We start from the raw sequence: 20225 nt of genomic DNA, 5'->3' as shown, positions 1-20225 counted from the left end.
ATGGATATGTGGAGTACAGTAAACGTCGAGAAGGTAGCAATGAGGTTTGTGAATTGTTTTGGGCCCATCCGGGTTCGATCCAAATGGCTAAGACTTTTAACCAAAATTTTCTCATGGATTGTACGTATAGGACAAACAAGTATCATTTCAAGTTGTTAGAGATTGCAGGAGTGACATCGACCAATATGACTTTCACTGCATGTCATGTGTTGATGGAAAAGGAAAAAGATTATGACTACACTTGGGCATTGGAAAGGTTTCGAGAGATACTCATGCCTGAAGTTCCAGTGTTGATTGTGACTGATAGAGAGCTAGCTTTGAAGAATGTGGCCGATGTAGTCTTTCCAAATGCAAAGAAGCACTTGTGTCGATGGCACATTTCCCAATGTGTCTTGAAAATGGGAAAAAATATTCTCAGTGATGAGCAAAACATAAATAAACTTTGTGCCATGTGGACTAATGTGGTAAAGTCAAAGACACAGGAGAGTTTTTTGAGAAAGTTTGCTTCTATAGAATTAGCTTTTAAAGATTATCCTGTGCTCATCCAATATTTGCGTAGAACATGGTTGCCTTACAAAGAAGCATTTGTTGCTTACTGGATAGACCAACAAAAGCACTATGGAAACACTACAACGAATAGGGTGGAAGGACTGCATGCTCGACTGAAGTCGAGCTTGAAGGGAACATGCAAACATGATTTTCTTGGAATGTGGAAATTGATCCATCCAGTTATCAATATTGAGATGAGCGAAATTAGAGACTCTTTTGAGAGGAGTTTAACTAGATTTCAGCATGAGCACAATGACGAGTTTTTTAGTGAGCTCGGAGGATTTATTTCAAAGAGAGCTTTAGATTTGCTTTTGGAAGAGATGAGACATATAGATGTCATTGGGGTAGATGATAGTGTTTGTGACCTTCTGAAATTGATGAATTTTGGAAAAAGTTGTCTATTGAACTGAGAGCCAGTGATCCCATTGGTGTTGATTACAAACCAGCTATGGATTTATTTATTCAACGACTAGGATCGATGATAAGAGCCCAAAACTGTAGTTTTAACCCCTTAACAATCATACTTTTAGACCAATTATGTGAGTAATAATTAAGAGTTAATACTGATTACGTGTTTTTATGCGTTTCAGGGTTCAAAGTCAATTATATGCAGAAATGTGCCACTTTGATGAGATAAAGGAGCAATGGTTGGTTGCTAAGGAGTTCTGTGATTAAAGGCCAAGATTCAAGAAGACAAAGCCTTTGTAAAGCCCGGTCAAAAGGTGAAAAGTCAAAGTCCACGGGCGTAAATGCACAAAGTCAGTAGAACTTCCGAAGACCGTATCTTTGGACTCAGACCTTGGAATTGGGCCTACCTTATGTCAAAACGACCGGATCGGGAAGAGCTTTCCAATGGTCCAAGCTTTGGCCCAATCAGAGGAGCAAAAGTGGACTAAAAGTCTGTTGAAGCTGAATCCAGCTAAAGAGCCCTTTTTGGACTGAAGAAATTGGGTTTTGGGCCCGATTTTCCGACCCAAAACATGGCTCCAAGCCCATGCACGATTTTGGATCTGATTTCCTCCTTGTAAAAAAAAAGAAGACTTAACTCTTAAGATATCTAGTAGCTTAGGATAGAAAGTAGCCATTAGAATAGCATCTAGATCTAGTTTTAATGGTTTTTAATTAAGTTTAGTTTCATTTCATTTCTTGTTTTAGATTAAACCTTTAAAATATTGTTATTACTTGATTAGATAAATAAAGTAGTTTATTATTTATTAAATTCGATTTTGTCATATAAATTCGTTAGATCTAATTTCATTTATTGTTTGTTATTCATTTCGTAGTTATTGATTTCGGGTTGGATTATTGTTTAGTTAAAATTCATAAAGTTAGAATCTTTATATTATGTCGTATTCAATTTCATATCGAAAATGATTGTGTAATGATTCTCGGCTAACCCTCCATTAGAGGGGGTTGAGAAGCCTTGATGAGAGGTTGATTCCGATTATCGTAGAATCGTCGTAATTTCTATTCCACTCTAGAAACGATTAATTCACCATGAGAATGGGTTTAATCGTTCACATGCTAGTTATGAATTGGTAGAAGTGCCATGTGTAATTAGGGATTAGGAAGAACCAATTGTTCTGCATAGCAGTTCAATTCGGATTACGACGATTCGTCGTTAGTAAGTTAAGTTGAGTTAAGGTAGAATCAATCCCCCCTAATTCCTTATCATAGAATCAACACAGCATTCCGTAGTTAATTAGTCGTATCTTGTGGGTAGTTGCATCGTAGTTTATAATTCGTAAATCTCTCATTAGACTTTAGTTAAGATTTATTAGACTTAGAAAACATTACATGTGAAAGAACTAGGAGTGGAACGAATCATCTACCCACTATATCTCAATAGGATTGAGAGTAGAAATCTTTGATAAATTAGGCACGAAGTTAGTTCTAGTTTTACTAGCGGAAAGAGTTCTCTTGAGCTTTATTCATTTTAAGATTATCAAATGGCGCTGCTGCCATCTTAGTTCACTTTCGCATTGTTTTCGTAGTATAAGTACTCTTCTTAAAGTCCCATTTCACCCATCCACCCTTGTTTGATTCTAACTGTGGTCGTCTGTTTCAGAATTGAAAGTTCCTCGAAAAAATACACGGAGGCACTGCCGCCTAAAGGGAGCGACCGTGCCCACACGCTGGAGCCTCGAAAGCGACGACCACCCAAACCGAAAGCGACCCGTGCTCAAATCATGGAACTCGAAGTTTACATTGGCGACTCAGGCCAAGGAGCCAAGCGCCGCTTCTAAGCTAAATTTTGCGGATTTCCACGGGTTTGTTTGAACTTCCCGATTTTTCAAGTTTTACGTTGTTCTAACTTGTTATATGACTGAACACGTAGTAAACAAGACGCTTATTCATAAGTGAAGCAAGGACGCAATCAGGTATTCCTTTCTTCCACACCTCACATCTTCTGTTAGAGGTTTATACTAGTATATCAGGATTGTTTGGAGTGTTGTCGTGTTTAGGTAAGTTTGGTCTTAGCCTTGTATGAGATTAAGGTCTGGTCGAAAAAAAACACCTAACGTAATTACACGGCAACGACAACAAGCATGCCTATCTAGTATACCACTCATTGCACCTCTAGCTACTATTCCACATACTCTACCTGACATAATGCCCGAAGAAGGAGAGACTCCTCTCTCTGACTTTTATAAAGCCTTGAGCGATAGCCCCAAATCTTGCATCGTTCTAGCAGACCCAGTGGGGGATTTCCGAATCCCCCCAAATATTTTTAATTTGTTACCCGTTTTTCATGGTTTAGACCATGAAAAACCTTATTAGCACATGCGTAGGATTGAACAAATTCTTACAACATTCCACCATCCTACGGTGGGTGCTGAACAAATTAAACTCAGGGTATTTCCCTTCACTTTAGCCGATAAGGCGCCTTTGGTTAAGCGCCCAAAGCCTAATTATGTGGACTCGTGGGCTAAACTTGTTCAACTGTTTATGGAACATTTTACCCACCCCTAAAGACGGATGAGATGCTTTCCAAGATTCATTTCTTTTCGACAAAATCCTCATGAATCATTTTGAGGCTTGGAATCGTTTCACCGATCTCCTTATAGAGTGTCCACATCATAATTTAGCGAAAGACACGTTAGTTCGTGCCTTTTTCAAAGGACTTCTACACCACCATAAAGAAGTCCTTGACGTAATGAATGAGGGTAGTTTCCTAAGGAAAGGAGCCTCGGAGGCTTATAAATTTTTAGAGGATCAAACTAAGCGAAATAACAACTGGGGGTAGTGACGATATCCACTGCTCCGCTAGTTCTTCTAATACAGTTAAGGCTACCGGTATGTTTGAGATGAAACACGATCCCGAGCTTAAAACTCTAATCGAATCACTCACTAAAAAGGTAGAGGCCATTTCTGTACAACAAAAGCCTATCCCCGTCATGAATGTAAACTCCAATCCATGTAGTTTCTGTTGGAGTCCTGAGCATCCCGACTTAATCGTCTCTATAGCATATGAACATGCTTGTTCCATTAATAGTGAACCTAACGCCCCTTGGAGACAAAATCCTAACTTCGGTTGGAGAAATAACCAACAAGTCACACCTCCAGGGTACAATAATCAATATGTTAGGCAAACACACAGTTATAACCAAGCTCCACCACGACAAGGATAGGGTCAGGGTAATTATAATAATTATAACAACCAAGCGCAACCTCGACAAGGTCAAGGTAGTTATAATAATTATAATTTGAGGTATCGTTCCGGTAAATAATAACTATCACAATCCGCCCATAAATAATCAATGCGAGATAGTTCCAGTCACACCACCCGTGACCACTACACCCACACAACTGGATCGTCTTGACACCTTCATACAGGTGAGCCAACAACTTTTCCAAACCATGGCTCAATCTAACCAACAGATTCTACAATCCGTTAATAATTTAAGCCAACAGTTAGCCCAAGATAAAGCGCAACCCAAATGTGTGTTTCCAGGTCATGCGATATCTAATCCTAAAACAACAAAACGACCTTTGAGGTAACCGGTAATACTAGTAATGAAAATGAAAACGTAGGTGAGCTAAATGCCATCACCACTCTCCGTTCTGGCAAAGTGGTTGATAACAAAGTAACTATGCCTATAGTTACCCCACCAGTAGCCCCTACACATGCTACTTTACTAGATACCGAAATAGAAACTGAAGAGCCTATCACTGTAGAGGTACCAGTTACAACACAACCTAAGAAACAGAAATTCAAGGTTAAACATCCAGGTGATACATATGCTAAATATAGAGAGAAACCACCGTTTCCACAAAAATTTGCCATGTTAACTAGGGATACAAATTATGAGAAGATCAGGGACATTTTCAAGAATCTAACTATAAACCTTCCCTTCCTCGAAGCTATTAAAAAGCTACCACACCATGCTAAGTTTCTTAAGGAGTTGTGTACTACTAGGCGTAAGACCAATATACCAAAAGACGCCTTTTTAACATAACAATTCCCAACTCTATCTGAACATGCATAACGGAATTGTTAAGTACAAGGACCCTGTTCGTCCTACTATACAATGCACCTTAGGAGATTCCTATATGACGACCGCGTTATTAGACCTGGGGGCTAGTGTTAACTTACTCCTGTTTTATTTGTATAGACAAATAGGTCTAGAGGAGATGCAACCCACTAAAATGACGTTGCAATTAGCTGATCGGTCTATTAAGTATCCTAAGGGTGTGGTTGAAAACGTGCTGGTAAAGGTTCAGGATTTCTACTATCCGGCTGATTTTGTCATCCTCGATACAGAAGTCGCTAACAACTCTGTCCCGATCATCTTAGGGCGTCCTTTCCTGGCAACTGCCAATGCACTCATAAATTGCCACGATGGTTCGATGTCCATGTCTTTTGGCCATCTTTCTGTTTAAGTAAATGTTTTTAAAACAAAGACACAGTTACCTGATTCGTCTATGGATGGAAAGGTTAGCATGATCGAGAGCTTTGCTCGAGATTATTTCAACAACACGTTCCCTGATAATCAAATGCCCAAATTTCTTTCCTTTGAAAGTTCAGACTCCAACATTTTCATCCCTACACTAGTCGATACACATATTATGGATGCGGACGAGATAGATGACTTTCTCAAAGATATAGAGGAATACCATAGTAATGTGGATATGACCAAGCTAGATGAGGAATTCGATGAGTTTCTTAGAGCAGGTGATGAGTCACCCTATCAAGAACTATTTTGCACAACATCCACCTCGACTCCCCTCCTTCCACCCTTTCAAAAGATTCTCGAGTTTGCACTCGATCCTTTTGTTTCTCCTGTGCTTCATAATTTTTTAAATCCTCCTAGCAAACAAATACTTCAGAAGGACAAACCATTTGACACCTTCATTTTCAGAATTGAGAGGCAGTCCTACCTACACCATGAATGAGTTTTGTGCTAAACCCACATCCTCATTTTTTCCATGCTTTCCTTCTACAACTTATCCATATCCACCATATCTTCCATAACCATTCACTTTTCCACACTTATTCACTAGGACACCCTCTCATTCAAAGATGAAAAAGAAGGTGCATGTTAGGTTACGTTATAGGTCTATCCGACTTCGCTTTCATTTCACTAGGTTGCGTCATAGGAAATCTTGGTGCTTGATTGTGTTTAGGTATGTTTTTTGTGATATTTATTTATGGAATGATCCACAACTATTTCGATTGTTGATATATGATAAACTACATGTTCATACATATGTTTAGATAAAGTCTCGAGTATCTGACTATAAACGACTCAATTTTTGTGTTTGGTGCATTTCCTTTCATTTCCATATATTGGTGAGTGCACCATTCAAGTAACGGCCCTCCCTACTGTGTGTGTGTGGTAAGTACGGATCCTAAGTCTACATTTAACATAATTCACGTTTTCCACTCTTGCATGTTTTCTCGGATTTTTGAGTCATGTTTCTCTATAGGGTGAATTATGTCCTTATAAAAGTAAAAAAATATTAAATAATAAACATATTAATCTAGGAAGTCTCGGGAATCTGACTTTAAAAGACCCACTTTAAAAAAAACAAATTTTATAAACTCTGTTGTAAAAAAATATTGTTTGGGGGTGGGGTGTTCGTGTTTCTGTCCTAGAATGTTTTATGTCCCATTAGAGTTGCTTAGGCCGTTTAATTGTATTCCGATTCGGGTTGACATAATCTATGAATTTAGAGTTCATTCGTTCGCATAACTTACGTCATGCATGCACTACGAGGCGTTTTCCACTATCTTATATGCCATCCACGGTCGAAATAGAGTGTTTTATAGATCATTGGATTAGAAATTCTCTCCTGATCATTTCTGATAAGAGCCCAAAACTGTAGTTTTAACCCTGTAACAGTCATACTTTTAGACCAATTATGTGAGTAATAATTAAGAGTTAACACTGATTACGTGTTTTTATGCATTTCAGGTTTCAAAGTCCATTATGTACAGAAATGTGCCACTTTAGCGAGATAAAGGAGCAAAGGTCGGTTACTAAATAGTTCCGTGATTAAAGGCCAAGATTCAAGAAGACAAAGCCTTCCTAAAGCCCGGTCAAAAGCTGAAAAGTCGACACGGGCTGAAACAGCACACAAGTCAGCAGAACTTCTGAAGGCCGTAACTTTGGACTCAGACCTCGGAATGGGGCCTACCTTATGTCAAAACGACCGGCTCGGAAAGAGATTTCCAATGGTCTAAGCCTTGACCCAATCAGAGAAGCAGAAGTGGACAAAAAGTCTGTGGAAGCCAACTGCAGCTGAAGAGGCCTTTTTGGACTGAAAGAATTGGGTTTTGGGCCTGATTCTCTGGCCCAAAACATGGCTCCAAGCCCATGCACGATTTTTGGATCTGAAAGTATAAAAACCAAAGCTTAGCTCTTTGTTAATGGTAGCTAGTTAGACCTAAAATAATATAGATAATTCTAGATCTGTTTTCATTAATTAAATTAAGCTTTAGTTCCATTTTCAATTCTTGTTTTAGATTAAGTCTTTGAATCATTGTTCTTGATTGATTAGATAAATAAAATAGTTGTTTTAGCAATTTCGAATTGTGTTATTTCAATCTATTAGATCTAGTTTTAATTATTGTTGGTTACCATCTCTTAGTTGTTAATTAGAATTTAATCATTGTTTAGTTTAGATTAGTAAATTTCGAATCTTGATAATATGTGTAGTTTATATTCATATGGGAATGATTGCGGAATGATTCAAGGCTAAAACCTCCATTAGAGGGGTTGATGAAGCCTTGATGAAAACTTGGTGGTATAGTGTAGAAGCATTGTAGAATCTATTCCAATCTAGAAGGTCGTGATTAAGCCATGAGAATGGGTGGGCGACCTCACATGCTAGTTAGTACTTCGGTAGAAATGCCATGAACACTAGGGATTAGAACTCGAATTTCTTGCCGTGAAGAGCGTAAGAATCGAGATACAAGAATCTATACTAGGTTATTAAGTTGGATTCGAGGTGGATTCAATTCCCCTAATCCTTTATCTAGATTCAAAACAATCATATTTCCATAGCATTAAGTAGTTAAATTCAAGTAATCAAATTCAGTAAGTATCGTAGTATATCACCTTCATTAAAGCTCTCATTGACTTAAGACCGATTAATTAGATTAGAAAACAATTCCATGCTAGAGCACTAGGAGTGGAGCAATTTGTTACTCCACTCTATTTCGATAGAATTGAGAGTAGAAACTTTGATAAATATAGACACGTAAGCGGTTTAGTTTTCTTCGTTTTGAGTTCATCGTTCATTTAGTAGGAAACTATTCAATTTTATCGTTTATCAAATGCCTATTGCCATCTTAGTTGTACTTTAGCATTGTTTTCATAGTAGAATTAGTCATTTTTTTTAAGTCCCATTAAACCCACCCACCCTTGTTTGATTCATACTGTGGTTATTCGTTTCAGCGTTGAAAAATTCCGGGACAAAATTACACTAAGCGCGATCGCGCCTATAAGGAGCGCGCCTGCGCCTTATAGTCTGGCACACGCAGCGCGATCCGCCCTCACTTCTTGGACTTTGAGCCGATCCACCCTCATCTTGGCGACCGCCCCACTTCTTATCGGACTTCGAGCACGACCCCCCCATACCAAAGCGCGACCACTTATCGACTCTTGGAAGGAGAAGCGACCCAGCGCCCTAAGCAAAATTTTTGCGGATTTCAACAGTTTGTTTCAAACTTCGATTTTTAAGTTTTTCAGTGTTCTAACTTGTTATTTTACTGAACACGTAAAACAAGGCGCTATTCATAAGCGAAGCAATGGCGTTATCGGTATTCCTTTCTTCCATACCTCGCGTCTCGGTTAGAGGTTCATACTAAATATCAAGATTGTTTGGATTGTTTTCGTGTTTAGACTTAGACTTGCATGAGATTAAGGTGCGGTGGGAGAAAACACCGAGCGTAATTAACCGTCAACAAACAAACATATCGAGTATACCAATCACAATACCTCTAACTACTATCCCACCAACCATACCGACATAATGGTGAAGAAAAAGAGACTCCTCTTTCCGGGCTTCTACAAAGCTTTGGCGATAGCCCTAAATCTTGCATCGTTCTAGCGGACCCGGTGGGGATTTTGAATCCCCAAACATATTTAATTTGTTACCCGTTTTCCATGGTTTAGGCCATGAAAAACCTTACCAACACATGCGTAGGATTGAACAAGTCCTTACAACATTCCATCATCCTACGGTTGGTGCGGAACAAATTAAACTGAGGGTATTTCCCTTCACCTTAGCCGATAAGGCAGCGTCTTGGTTAACTACCCAAGCGCCTAACTCTATGGACTCGTGGGCTAAACTTGTTCAGCTATTTATGGAACATTTTTACCCACCCCTAAAAGACGGATGAGATGCTATCCAAGATTCATTTCTTCCGAAGACGAACCCTCATGAATCATTTTTCGAGGCTTGGAATCGCTTCACCGACCGCTTATAGAGTGTCCACACCATAACCTAGCAAAGACACGTTAGTTCGTGCCTTTTTCAAAGGACTTCAACATCACCATAAAGAAGTCATTGACATAATGAATGGGGGTAGTTTCCTAAGTAAAGGAGCCTCGGAGGCTTACAAATTTTTAGAAGAACAAACTAAACGAAATAACAATTGGGGGGGGGGAGCGATGATATCCCCCGCTCTGCTAGTTCTTCTTTGACAGTTAAGGCCACCGGTATGTTTGAGATGAAACCTGATCCAGAACTTAAAAATTTAATCGAATCTCTAACGAAAAAGGTAGAGGCTATTTCTATTCAACAAAAGCCTATTCCCGTCATGAATGTCAACTCCAACCCATGTAATTTCTGTTTGAGTCCTGAGCACCCTGACTCCTATTGTCCTCTCGCCTATGAACAACAACAAGTAGAGCAAGATAATGTTTGCTCCATTAATAACTATCCTATTCCTAATGCCCTATGGAGACAACATCCCAACTTTAGTTGGCGAAACAATCAACAAGTTACACCTCCAGGGTTTAATAACCAAAATGTTAGGCAAGCAAACAACTATAATCAAGCTCCACCTAGGCAAGGGCGGGGACAAGGTCAAGGAAATTATAATAATTATAACAACCAAAAGCAACCACGACAAGGTGTAGCCAAGGTCGAGTAATTATAATAGTTATAATACCAATAGAGGTATCGTTCGGTTAACAATAGTAACTATCAAAACCCACCCATAAATAATCAACGTGAGATAGTTCGGTCGCATTCACCGTGACTACTACACCTACACAACCGGGCCCGTATCGGCGCCTTTATACTGAGTTACCCAACAACTTTTCCAATCAATGACTCAATCAAACCAACGGATATTACAATCCATAAATCGGGGCATACAAGCGGTTAGCCCAAGAGAAAGCCCAACCAAAAGGCGTTATTTCGGGACAAGCTATACCAAACCCTAAAACAACAAACCAAAACCTTTGAGGTAAAGCGGTAATACTAGTGCGGAAACGACAATAGTAGGTGACTGAATGCCATCACCACTCTCCGTTTGGAAGAGTGGTTGATAACAAAGTAACTATGCCTATAGTTACCCCATGATACTCCTACATCGGATATCGAACTAGATACCGAAGTAGAAACTGAAGAGCCTACCATTTGTAGAGGTACCGGTTAAACCACAACCTAAGAAAAGAAAGCCAAGGTTACACATCAAGTCGAGCCATACACTAAATATAGAGCTAAACCACCGTTCCTAAAAAATTAGCCATGCTAACTGGGGATACAAACTTTGAGGAGATTAGGAACGCGTTTTCAAGAATCTAACGATAAACCTTCCTTTTCTCGAAGCTATTAAAAAGCTACCTAATCACGCTAAGTTTCTTAAATAGTTGTGCACTACTAGGTAAAACCAACATACCTAAAGGCGCCTTTTTAACCGAACAATTCCCAACTTTATCCGAAAATAATGGAATTGTTAAGTACAAGGACCGGGTCGTCCCTTTGTAAAATGCACCTTAGGAGATTCCCACACGACCGCTTTATTAAACCACGGGGCGAAAGTGTTAACTTACTCCGTATTACTTGTATAAACAAATAGGTCTACAGGTAATGCAACCTACAAAATAACGTTGCAATTAGCGGACCGGGTCAATTAAGTATCCTAAGGGTGTAGTGAAAACGTGTTTGTTAAGGTTCGAGGGATTTCTACTATCCGCTGATTTTGTTATCCTCGATCTGAAGTCGCTAATGACTCTGTACCGATCATCTTAGGGCTGACCCTTTTAGCAACCGCCAACGCGACTTATTAATTGCCTAGATGGTAAGATGTCCTTATCTTTTTGGCCATCTCACAGTTGAGGTAAATATTTTCAAGATGATGAAACAATTACCGATTCGATCTATAGATGGGGAGGTTAGCATGATCGAGAGCTTAGCTCAAGATTATTTTAACAACACATTTCACGAAAACAATATGTACAAATTCCTTTCCTTTGGAAAGTCGATTTTGTAAATGACTCCTACTTAGAGGAAGTCAACACCATCCTTGAGTCCACACAAGTTGTAGACCCCGGTTGCTCCTTATATTGAGTATGAAGACTTGCTACCTAAGCAAGTCTTCATTATGCAAAATGAAGACCCGAACGCCGAAACATCTAGTGATTTTCCTTCCACCCCGGTGCTTAAAGCCCCTTCCCCGAGTTAAAATATATACAACTTGATCGGGATGGTAATCATCCGGTAATTATATCTTCTCGTTATCTAAGAATGAAGAGACACGTTTAATCCGGGTGATTAGGGAACATCGGTCTGCGATTGGTTGGTCCCTAGTGACATTAAGGAAATTGACCCTAATGTTTGCACTCATCATTATCCATTTGGAGGATAACGCGAAGACTTCTCGCTGAACCTCGCGTAAGCTTGAACCCTGCCATGAAAGAGGTGGTTAGGGAAGAAGTCTTACGATTACTTTCGATCGGGTATCATATACCCAATCTCGATAGCGAATGGGTGACCCCATTCATGTAGTTCCTAAGAAATCGGGGAGTTACCATGGTTAAGAAGCTGAAAAAGGGTGACTATATTGTCACACAAGGTCCTATGAAATGGAGGATCAGTATTGATTCTGACGTTTAAATGCTATGACACGAAAAGGATCACTTTCCTTTACCTTTTATAGATCAAATGCTTTCGAGCGCCTAGTGGTCATGCTTTTTATTGTTTTTGGATGGCTACTCGGGCTATTTTCATATTATTATTGATATTGATGACCAAGAAAAGACTACCTTCACATGTCCCTTTGGGCGTATGCCTATAAGCGAATGCCTTTTGGCCTTTGTAATGCTCCGAACCTTCCGTGCGGTGTATGCTTCATATATTTAGTGACATGGTAGGCTTTATGGAAGTTTTCATGGATGATTTTTCTATCTATGGAGACTCCTTCACGACTATTTGTCTAACCTTTGTCTAAGGTTTTGACAAGGTGTGAAGAAAAGAGCCTCGTTTTAAACCGGGAAAAGTGTCATTTCATGGTGAAAAAAGGGCATAGTACTAGGTCACATTGTATCTAGTGATGGCATCGAAGTAGATAAGGCCAAACTAGATAAGATAGCGACTCTACCTAAACCACGATTTGTCCGCGTGATATTAGAGCCTTTCTAGGCCATGCGAGGGTTTTATAGGCGATTTATCAAAGACTTTCGAAAATAGCTAGGCCTTTAACTAATCTGCTTTTGAAAGATGCAATCTTTGATTTTAATTTTAACCGTAGCGGGCTTTTGAAACTTTAAAAGCGCCCTAACCTCTGCACCAATTATACAACCTCCGATTGGTCTAAACCTTTCGAACTCATGTGTGATGCTAGTGACTATGCGGTTGGTGCAATCTTGGGACAAAAACTAGATAATAAATCCTTTGTCATTTATTATGCTAGTAAAACATTAAACGATGCTCAACTAAATTATTCAACTACTGAGAAAAGAATTCTTAGCCGTCATTTATGCTTTAGATAAGTTTAGGTCCTTATTTGGTTGGTTCTAAAACTTTAGTTTACACGGACCATGCAACCCTTAAGTACCTTCTTTGCAAAAGAAGGATGCTAAGCGAGATTAATCCGATGGATCCTTCTCTCCCGCAAGAGTTCACATTAGAAATAAAGGACAAAGAGGGTCGAAAACGTAGTTGCCGACCACCTATCTAGACTCACAAAACGACGATCGATCGATTCGAGTCCATACGGACTCTTTTCCCGATGAGCATCGTATGCCATTTTTTGGCAGCACCATGGTATCTTTGACATTGTAAATTATCTAGCGGCTGATGTTATGCCTTATAATTGGTCAAGAAACGAGCGTAAAAGCTTTTGGCGAGTTAAGTTATACTTTGGGGATGAGCCCTACCTTTTTTAAGTATTAGGCGGATCAGATTATTCGTCATTGTATTCCCCAGTGGGAATATAATGAAGTTCTATCGTTCTGCCATGACAAAGAGTGTGGTGGACATTTTAGTGGGATGAAAACAGCCGCTAAAGTTCTTCAATGTGGATTTTATTGGTCTTCCCTTTTTAAGGATGCCCAAGTGCATTGCAAGACGTGTATTCGTTGCCAACAACTTGGGCGAATTACGAAATGTAATATGATGCCATTAAATCCAATCTTGATAGTATAAATTTTCGACGTCTGGGGCATTGATTTCATGGGTCCTTTCCCGGTTTCCCACGGTTTCATTTATATTCTAGTTGCCGTGGACTACGTGTCTAAATAGATAGAGGCCCTAGCTTGCCATAGCAATGACCATAAGACCGTGGTATTTTTTTATCAAAGAATATATTTTCTCTCGGTTTGGCATTCCGAAAGCCATCATTAGTGATGGTGGAACACATTTTTGCAACAGAGTTGTTGCATCCCTAGTGAAAAAGTATGGAGTTACACACAAAGTAGCAACTCCTTATCATCCACAAACTAGCGGACAAGTATAAGTTTCTAATAGGGAAATCAAAAAGATTTTAGAAACAACTGTAAAACCCCGATAGGAAAGATTTGGTCAAAGCGTTTATCGGATGCCTTATGGATGATAGAACTGCTTTCAAAACTCCTATAGGTATGTCTCCCCTTTAGACTTGTTTTGGGAAACCATGTCATTTGCCCGTTGAATTAGAAAGCATCGTGGTGCTCAGGGCTATCAAAAGCCTTAACTTCAATATTGATGAGGCAGGTGTCAAACTTAAGTTGGAATTGAATGAGCTTGAAGAAATCCGAGCGATTCGCATAATCTCGCGAAGGATTATAAAGCTAACATGAAACGTGTTCATGATAAGCATATCTTCGCCAAAGAGTTAAGTAGTCGGTCAAAAGGTTTTGCTTTACAACTCCCATCTACATATTTTCCCGGGGAAAACTAAAACCCGTTGGTGCGGCCCCTTTTCGTTATCAAGTCACCCCTTACGGGGCAATCAAACCTTGGTAAATCCAAGCGACAACGGTACCTTTCAAGTTAATGGTCAACGGTTAAAACATTTTCATGAAACTGTCCCCGATGTGTAGGAAGTCCTTTTACAGGACCTCGTCTATGAGGGACTGACCCTTGTCATTTGGTGTACTTACTTTCATTTCCATATACTGATAAGTGCACCATTCAGGTAACCGGGCCCTCCCGATGGAGTGTGTGGCTGTAAGTACCGGATCCTAAGTCCACAGTTCACATAATTCACGTTTTCCACTTTTACATGTTTTCTCGGTTTTTGAGTCATGTTCCTCTAATGGGTTGAATTATGTATTTATTGTTTTTCGTGTTTCTTATAATAAACAAATTAAAATAAAATTAAAATTCTTAAAATCATAGAAATAGCAATCCAACAAGTCTTGGGAATATGACTTTAAACGACCCACGTTGTAAACAAATTTTGTGTTTAAAAATTCGTTTGGGGATGGGCAGTCGATCTTTCCATCGGGATTGCTCGAACTTTCCATTGGTTTTGTTTAGGCACATTACTTGTAGTTCAATTGGGTTGACGTAATCTAAACTTAGATTTCCTTCGTTCGCGATAACTTACGCCACACGCACGCTTCGAGGCGTTCTTCCACCCTCTTATCGTCACCCATGGTTGGAATTGAGTGTTTTATGGATCGTTGGATTGGAAATTCTCTGATCATTTCCATAACTCATTCACCAAAATCGGGCCACGATGTAAGCGGCAAATTGAGTTTGAATTTCATGAAAAATCGGAAATTTCGAATTCAAACGGGCTTGGGCCCAAAACGCGACGCATATCGCGGCCGGTCGCGTCACCTTCCTTCCCAAACCCGACGCATACGGTGTTTCCACTTTCATCCCGGCCGGTTACAAGTTAAATAAAATTTTGGAAACCAAAATAAAAAATAAATATAGAGAGAGGGAAGAAAACCTAACTACACCTACACCAAGGAAATCAAATCCACCTAAATCTTCTCTAAACAATCATCACCGCCAACCCAACTTGAAAAACAGCCAACAATTATAGTTTCCACCACCACCACCGCCACCAACGCCGTTTTAGTAGTTTTCTTCAAAACTCGCCTCCCCAAAGTCTACAAACCATTAGTAGTCTAAGAAATTTCAATGGCGCTTTCTGACGTAGAATTTTGCGGAACACGGCGTTTGCTTAAAGCGGTTTCAGCGCCATTTTACGACGCTGAGATGTTCAAGAGACATTGGAACGGATTTGTTGTACTCAACTGAGGAGTTCTATCACTATGATTTGGTAGAACAGTTTTATAAAAAGTGAGAATTGGAAGGGGATAGGATTTTCATAAAGTTAGGAGGAACGCGGAGAGAAGTAACGGGCGGTTGTTAGGCTGAACTATTAGGAATTACGCTTTGAAAGCAACCTAGTAGCGACAATTCAGGAATCCGGTATTTGGAGTTCCGCTTTGATGAAGGATACCGGTCGTGGAGGGTGAATACAATCCGACATCCCATTCGTCCGCCAGACCATTCTCGAGAACCAATCAACTGGGTCAGAAGCTTCGGTGGATTGGTAGGAACGCCCGGGGAAAGACAAAGTCGGTGATATCGGCCCCTGCAATGCGCGACGTTCTGGATTTTGCAAACAAAGAAGTATAATTTTTGCATCCTTGATTTAATGTTTAATGTGATTCAGGAGGAGGGGGGAAGAGTTTAGCCTCTTCCCATATTGATCACTAAGATCATGCTCTCCTTTAGAAATGCGCAAGATCTGCTCCTATTAAGATCAAATTGCATTCTAATGCAAGTATCTATCTGGATTGCATCCAAGAGACTTGGCCGTTATTCAAGAAAAAATGGATGAGTCGGAGGATGAAAGGGGAAGATATGACATGGCTGGATGAAGATGCATTAGAAGTGTAATTCTAATGTAGAACGCATGCAAGTGTTGCAAAAACCTTGCGGCGTTTATGGTATTTGTGGAGATATCCGAAATAGGCGGATAGTAGTTCAAAAGAAGCAAGGGAACCTTCAGAGGAGATTTGAAATGCTCGAAGGGGTTCGGATGATATCTTGTCTAACATGGAGACTATCCACCAAAGAACAACAAACCCGATTATCGCGACTTTCGATGCTTTGAGATGGAAGCCCAACGCTTGTTCCAAATAGAGATGCTTCTGACGCATGCCACCCGTGGAGGACTCCTGTTTTATTGAGTCCCATGAGCATGGCGTCGTCGCGTGGCGAGATGGTTCAAGTCATTCTCCATCCGCAGCCAATCTCCATCTCGGGGTCCATCATCATCACAAAACTAGGTGTTCACCCGGTTGGAGTTATTTGTTATTTCATAATTTCGTTTTATTAGAAGGATTTTAATTCGGTAGTTAAATTTAAATAGTAATGTGTTTATTTAATGTTGTTTGGATTTAAATTTTATTTTTATATAATTGGTTATTTTCGAAGTCTTACCGCTTGTTTTATCATTAATTCCACCTTCCGGAGCTTCGTTTGGGGGTGGAAATATTTAAACCAGAGCATCGCCGTGATATGATCATATCTTTGTAAGTTGTCTTGGAGGGAAGGTTGATAATTTGGCGATATCGGCATATCTATGACTTGTGTGGTGATAGCATGAAATCTAACGAGAGTTTAGAAGTTACTATTCTAAATCCAAGGTATGAAAGATACCGGATTTTTAGAAAATCATGGAAATGGGTTATTTCGTTTTTGGTTTGGAATTTTCCTATTTCCCGAAATTGCTTTCAAACAAATTGGGAACTCTCGATTCATTTTGGTAGCTCGGAACCTATTTAAACTCCTTTCTTTCTACACTAACAAACCACACTACATCCTACCATCATCCGCACCTTCCACTCCAAGTTTTTCTTTCTTTTTGCTCTAAACTCGGTTTCCGCGAGGCGCTGCGCTGCGCATGCTCGTCAGATGCACCTGCGCTTTTTTACATTTTTGAAAAATTTGTTGAAGCGACGACCGTGCCCAAAACAACGTAATTCTAAAACCCGCGGTAGCGACCGCTAATGTGGCGCACCAGCCTTCGACCACGTTAGCGAAAAATTCAATTTTCGGGCCGGTCATTTCAGGATTTTTGTGGAGCTATTCAAAGAGTTATTGTGATGACATCTCCTATAGTCATACGAACAGTCCTTCAAAGATGTGTTGGGCGAGACCTATGGACATTGGTTCCGGACAAAAGAATCCTACTTGATTAGGATGGCGTCATCTACGGTAAGTGATGGCGATTCATCGCCACACTTTCTTTGCTTATTTCTATGACCATGTTAAATTCTATTTATGTCGGGATGGAGAACAAGAATTCTGCAATGCGTAGTCAAGGACCGACACAGTGGTCGATAAAATGTGGTGAAAGCTTTAGTTAATGGGTTACCAATACGATCCTGTTCACACATGGGCATATATGACCCGATCTGCATACTGTATGATTATACATATTTCCATGAGTATTATGGGGAGGGTATTTGATTAATGGACGAGGCGATATAGCATTGCCCTTGGTAGCCTTTCCTAAGCGTAGGCACCACCATATTATTCATCGATGAATATTTTGGGGGAATGGCAGTTCATTTCTACGCAAAGCGATGCTCTTTGGTGACATTTTCCTCGCTTTAGGCGAGGGGCGTCGCAAATATGACATCCCAGAAGTTTTAGTCGCTAGTCTTAAGAGGCCCAAAGCATGAGGCATAAGTATCTTCTTATGCTGTTTTGAACAAGCCGCATCATGCGTAGTTGTTTACCTAAATACGTACGCAATTCCGCAGATTGGAAAAGGGTTGAAGTCATGAGACCCCTGTCGGAGTGGGTCACCTCGATTAGCGGCGTAATGACTTGGTAGGGATGGCAGGTGCGACCTCATTTGGTTGCTCAGGTACATCCCATCGAATTATGATAACCTTAAAGGTTAGCATTAGTAGATGATAAGCTGGCGACAAGCTTGAAAAATTGCAATGGGTGGCGGGATCGCGAAGGAACCTCGTCATTTAATGAGGAAGAGGATGCTTAAAAGGAAGATATGGTAAGTTTTAGTTTTAGGTTAGTAATGCCTTATGTCCCAGAAACGAATTTAATTACATTAACCCCCAAAATGGGTGGAACTCTTATAGAGTTAGCGTGGTTTTTATTTTCTATATTAGTATGTTTAACCTTGTTTTGCAGATGTTCAGGAATTTCGCAGCGTTTCCATGGTATTTTCCTACCCTCTTTATTTACAATACTTTGAGGGACAAAGCATGATTCTTGTTTGGGGGCATAGAAACCGCGTGTAATTAAGGCATCATTAGGATATAGATATGTATAATATGCATTTTGTTTTCTAGTTAAAATTTTTAAAATTCAAAATATAAATAAATAAGTTATCTGTACACTTAGGAATATTGGTATTGTTTTCTTTCTCTATGCTCTTAACAATCTAGAAGTGTCAGTAGCTTTTTGCATCGGAATAATTTTTAGAAACTTAGGTTAATATGTAGGTAATAATCTCTGCATCTATCTATAAATATATTAGATGAGTATCTATGATTGTTAGCGATAAGAAGTTTAAAGAAATCTAATTTAGAGTACTTATCTACAAAAATCGTGAGAATAAGTATATGAATGAAACATTTGAAATGACACAAGGGAGAGTAAAATCCCGATAGAGATATCACCGTCCACTTGCTTGATCGTATGCCGTATCTAGCGAGAATTTAGGCCTCTTTGGATCGATATAGTAGGAAATTCAACTTATGAATTATTTTCCATTTAATTAAGCCCCCAGGCCTTTCTTTAGCACTTCCATAAACCACAAATCCTTTACCCTGTTACAAAAACAAAAACAAAATAAAAAATAAATCAACTACGAGTTTAGAATAAGTCGAGGAATAGAATGAGTGAAGAAGAAAGAAAAAAACACGTGTAAACAAAATTAGTTAGTTGCTTGAAAAAGAAAAAGTTTTCCATCGAGGAAAAAAAAAATAGAAATAAATAAAAACTCCAAAAATAGAATAAAGGGAGTCAAAAGTAAAGGAACGTTCACTAAAGCCGGAGAAAACCGAAAAGCAGAACCCGGTTAATTAGAATTTAATCATTGTTTAGTTTAGATTAGTAAATTTGAATCTTGATAATATGTGTAGTTTATATTCATATGGGAATGATTGGAATGATTCAAAGCCTAAAACCTCCATTAGAGGGGTTGATGAAGCCTTGATGAAAACTTGGTGGTATAGTGTAGAAGCATTGTAGAATCTATTCCAATCTAGAAGGTCGTGATTAAGCCATGAGAATGGGTGGACGACCTCACATGCTATTAGTTTCGGTAGAAATGCCATGAACACTAGGGGGATTAGAACTTCGAATTTCTTGTAGAACGTAAGAATCGAGATACAAGAATCTATACTAGGTTATTAAGTTGGATTCGAGGTGGATTCAATTCCCTAAATCCTTTATCTAGATTCAAAACAATCATATTTCCATAGCATTAAGTAGTTAAATTCAAGTAATCAAATTCGGTAAGTATCGTAGTATATCACCTTCCAGTAAAGCTCTCATTGACTTAAGAGGCGATTAATTAGATTAGAAAACAATTCCATGCTAGAGCACTAGGAGTGGAACGAATTTGTTACTCCACTCTATTTCGATAGAATTGAGAGTAGAAACTTTGATAAATATAGACACGTAAACAGTTTAGTTTTCTTACGTTTTGAGTTCATCGTTCATTTAGTAGGGAAACTATTCAATTTTATCGTTTATCAAATGGCGCCGCTGCCATCTTAGTTGTACTT

General features: G+C 39.3%; 1 protein-coding gene and 1 pseudogene across 1 annotated transcript; one reads left to right on the top strand and one right to left on the bottom strand.

Moving 5' to 3' along the window:
• On the top strand, positions 1–959 carry LOC147516739 (uncharacterized). The gene is made up of 2 exons (XM_086593364.1): positions 1–44; positions 131–959. The coding sequence occupies exons 1-2, from the start codon at positions 1–3 to the stop codon at positions 957–959; spliced, it is 873 nt and encodes a 290-aa protein (XP_086449490.1).
• Positions 960–3543: 2584 nt separating this feature from the next.
• On the bottom strand, positions 3544–3636 carry LOC147516738 (small nucleolar RNA R71; annotated as a pseudogene).
• Between the last annotated feature and the right edge of the window lie 16589 nt (positions 3637–20225).

The sequence above is a fragment of the Coptis chinensis genome, chromosome 2, assembly GCF_015680905.1.
Source record: "Coptis chinensis isolate HL-2020 chromosome 2, ASM1568090v1, whole genome shotgun sequence".
NCBI lineage: Eukaryota > Viridiplantae > Streptophyta > Magnoliopsida > Ranunculales > Ranunculaceae > Coptis > Coptis chinensis.
This window is presented reverse-complemented; position numbering and strand designations above follow the sequence as displayed.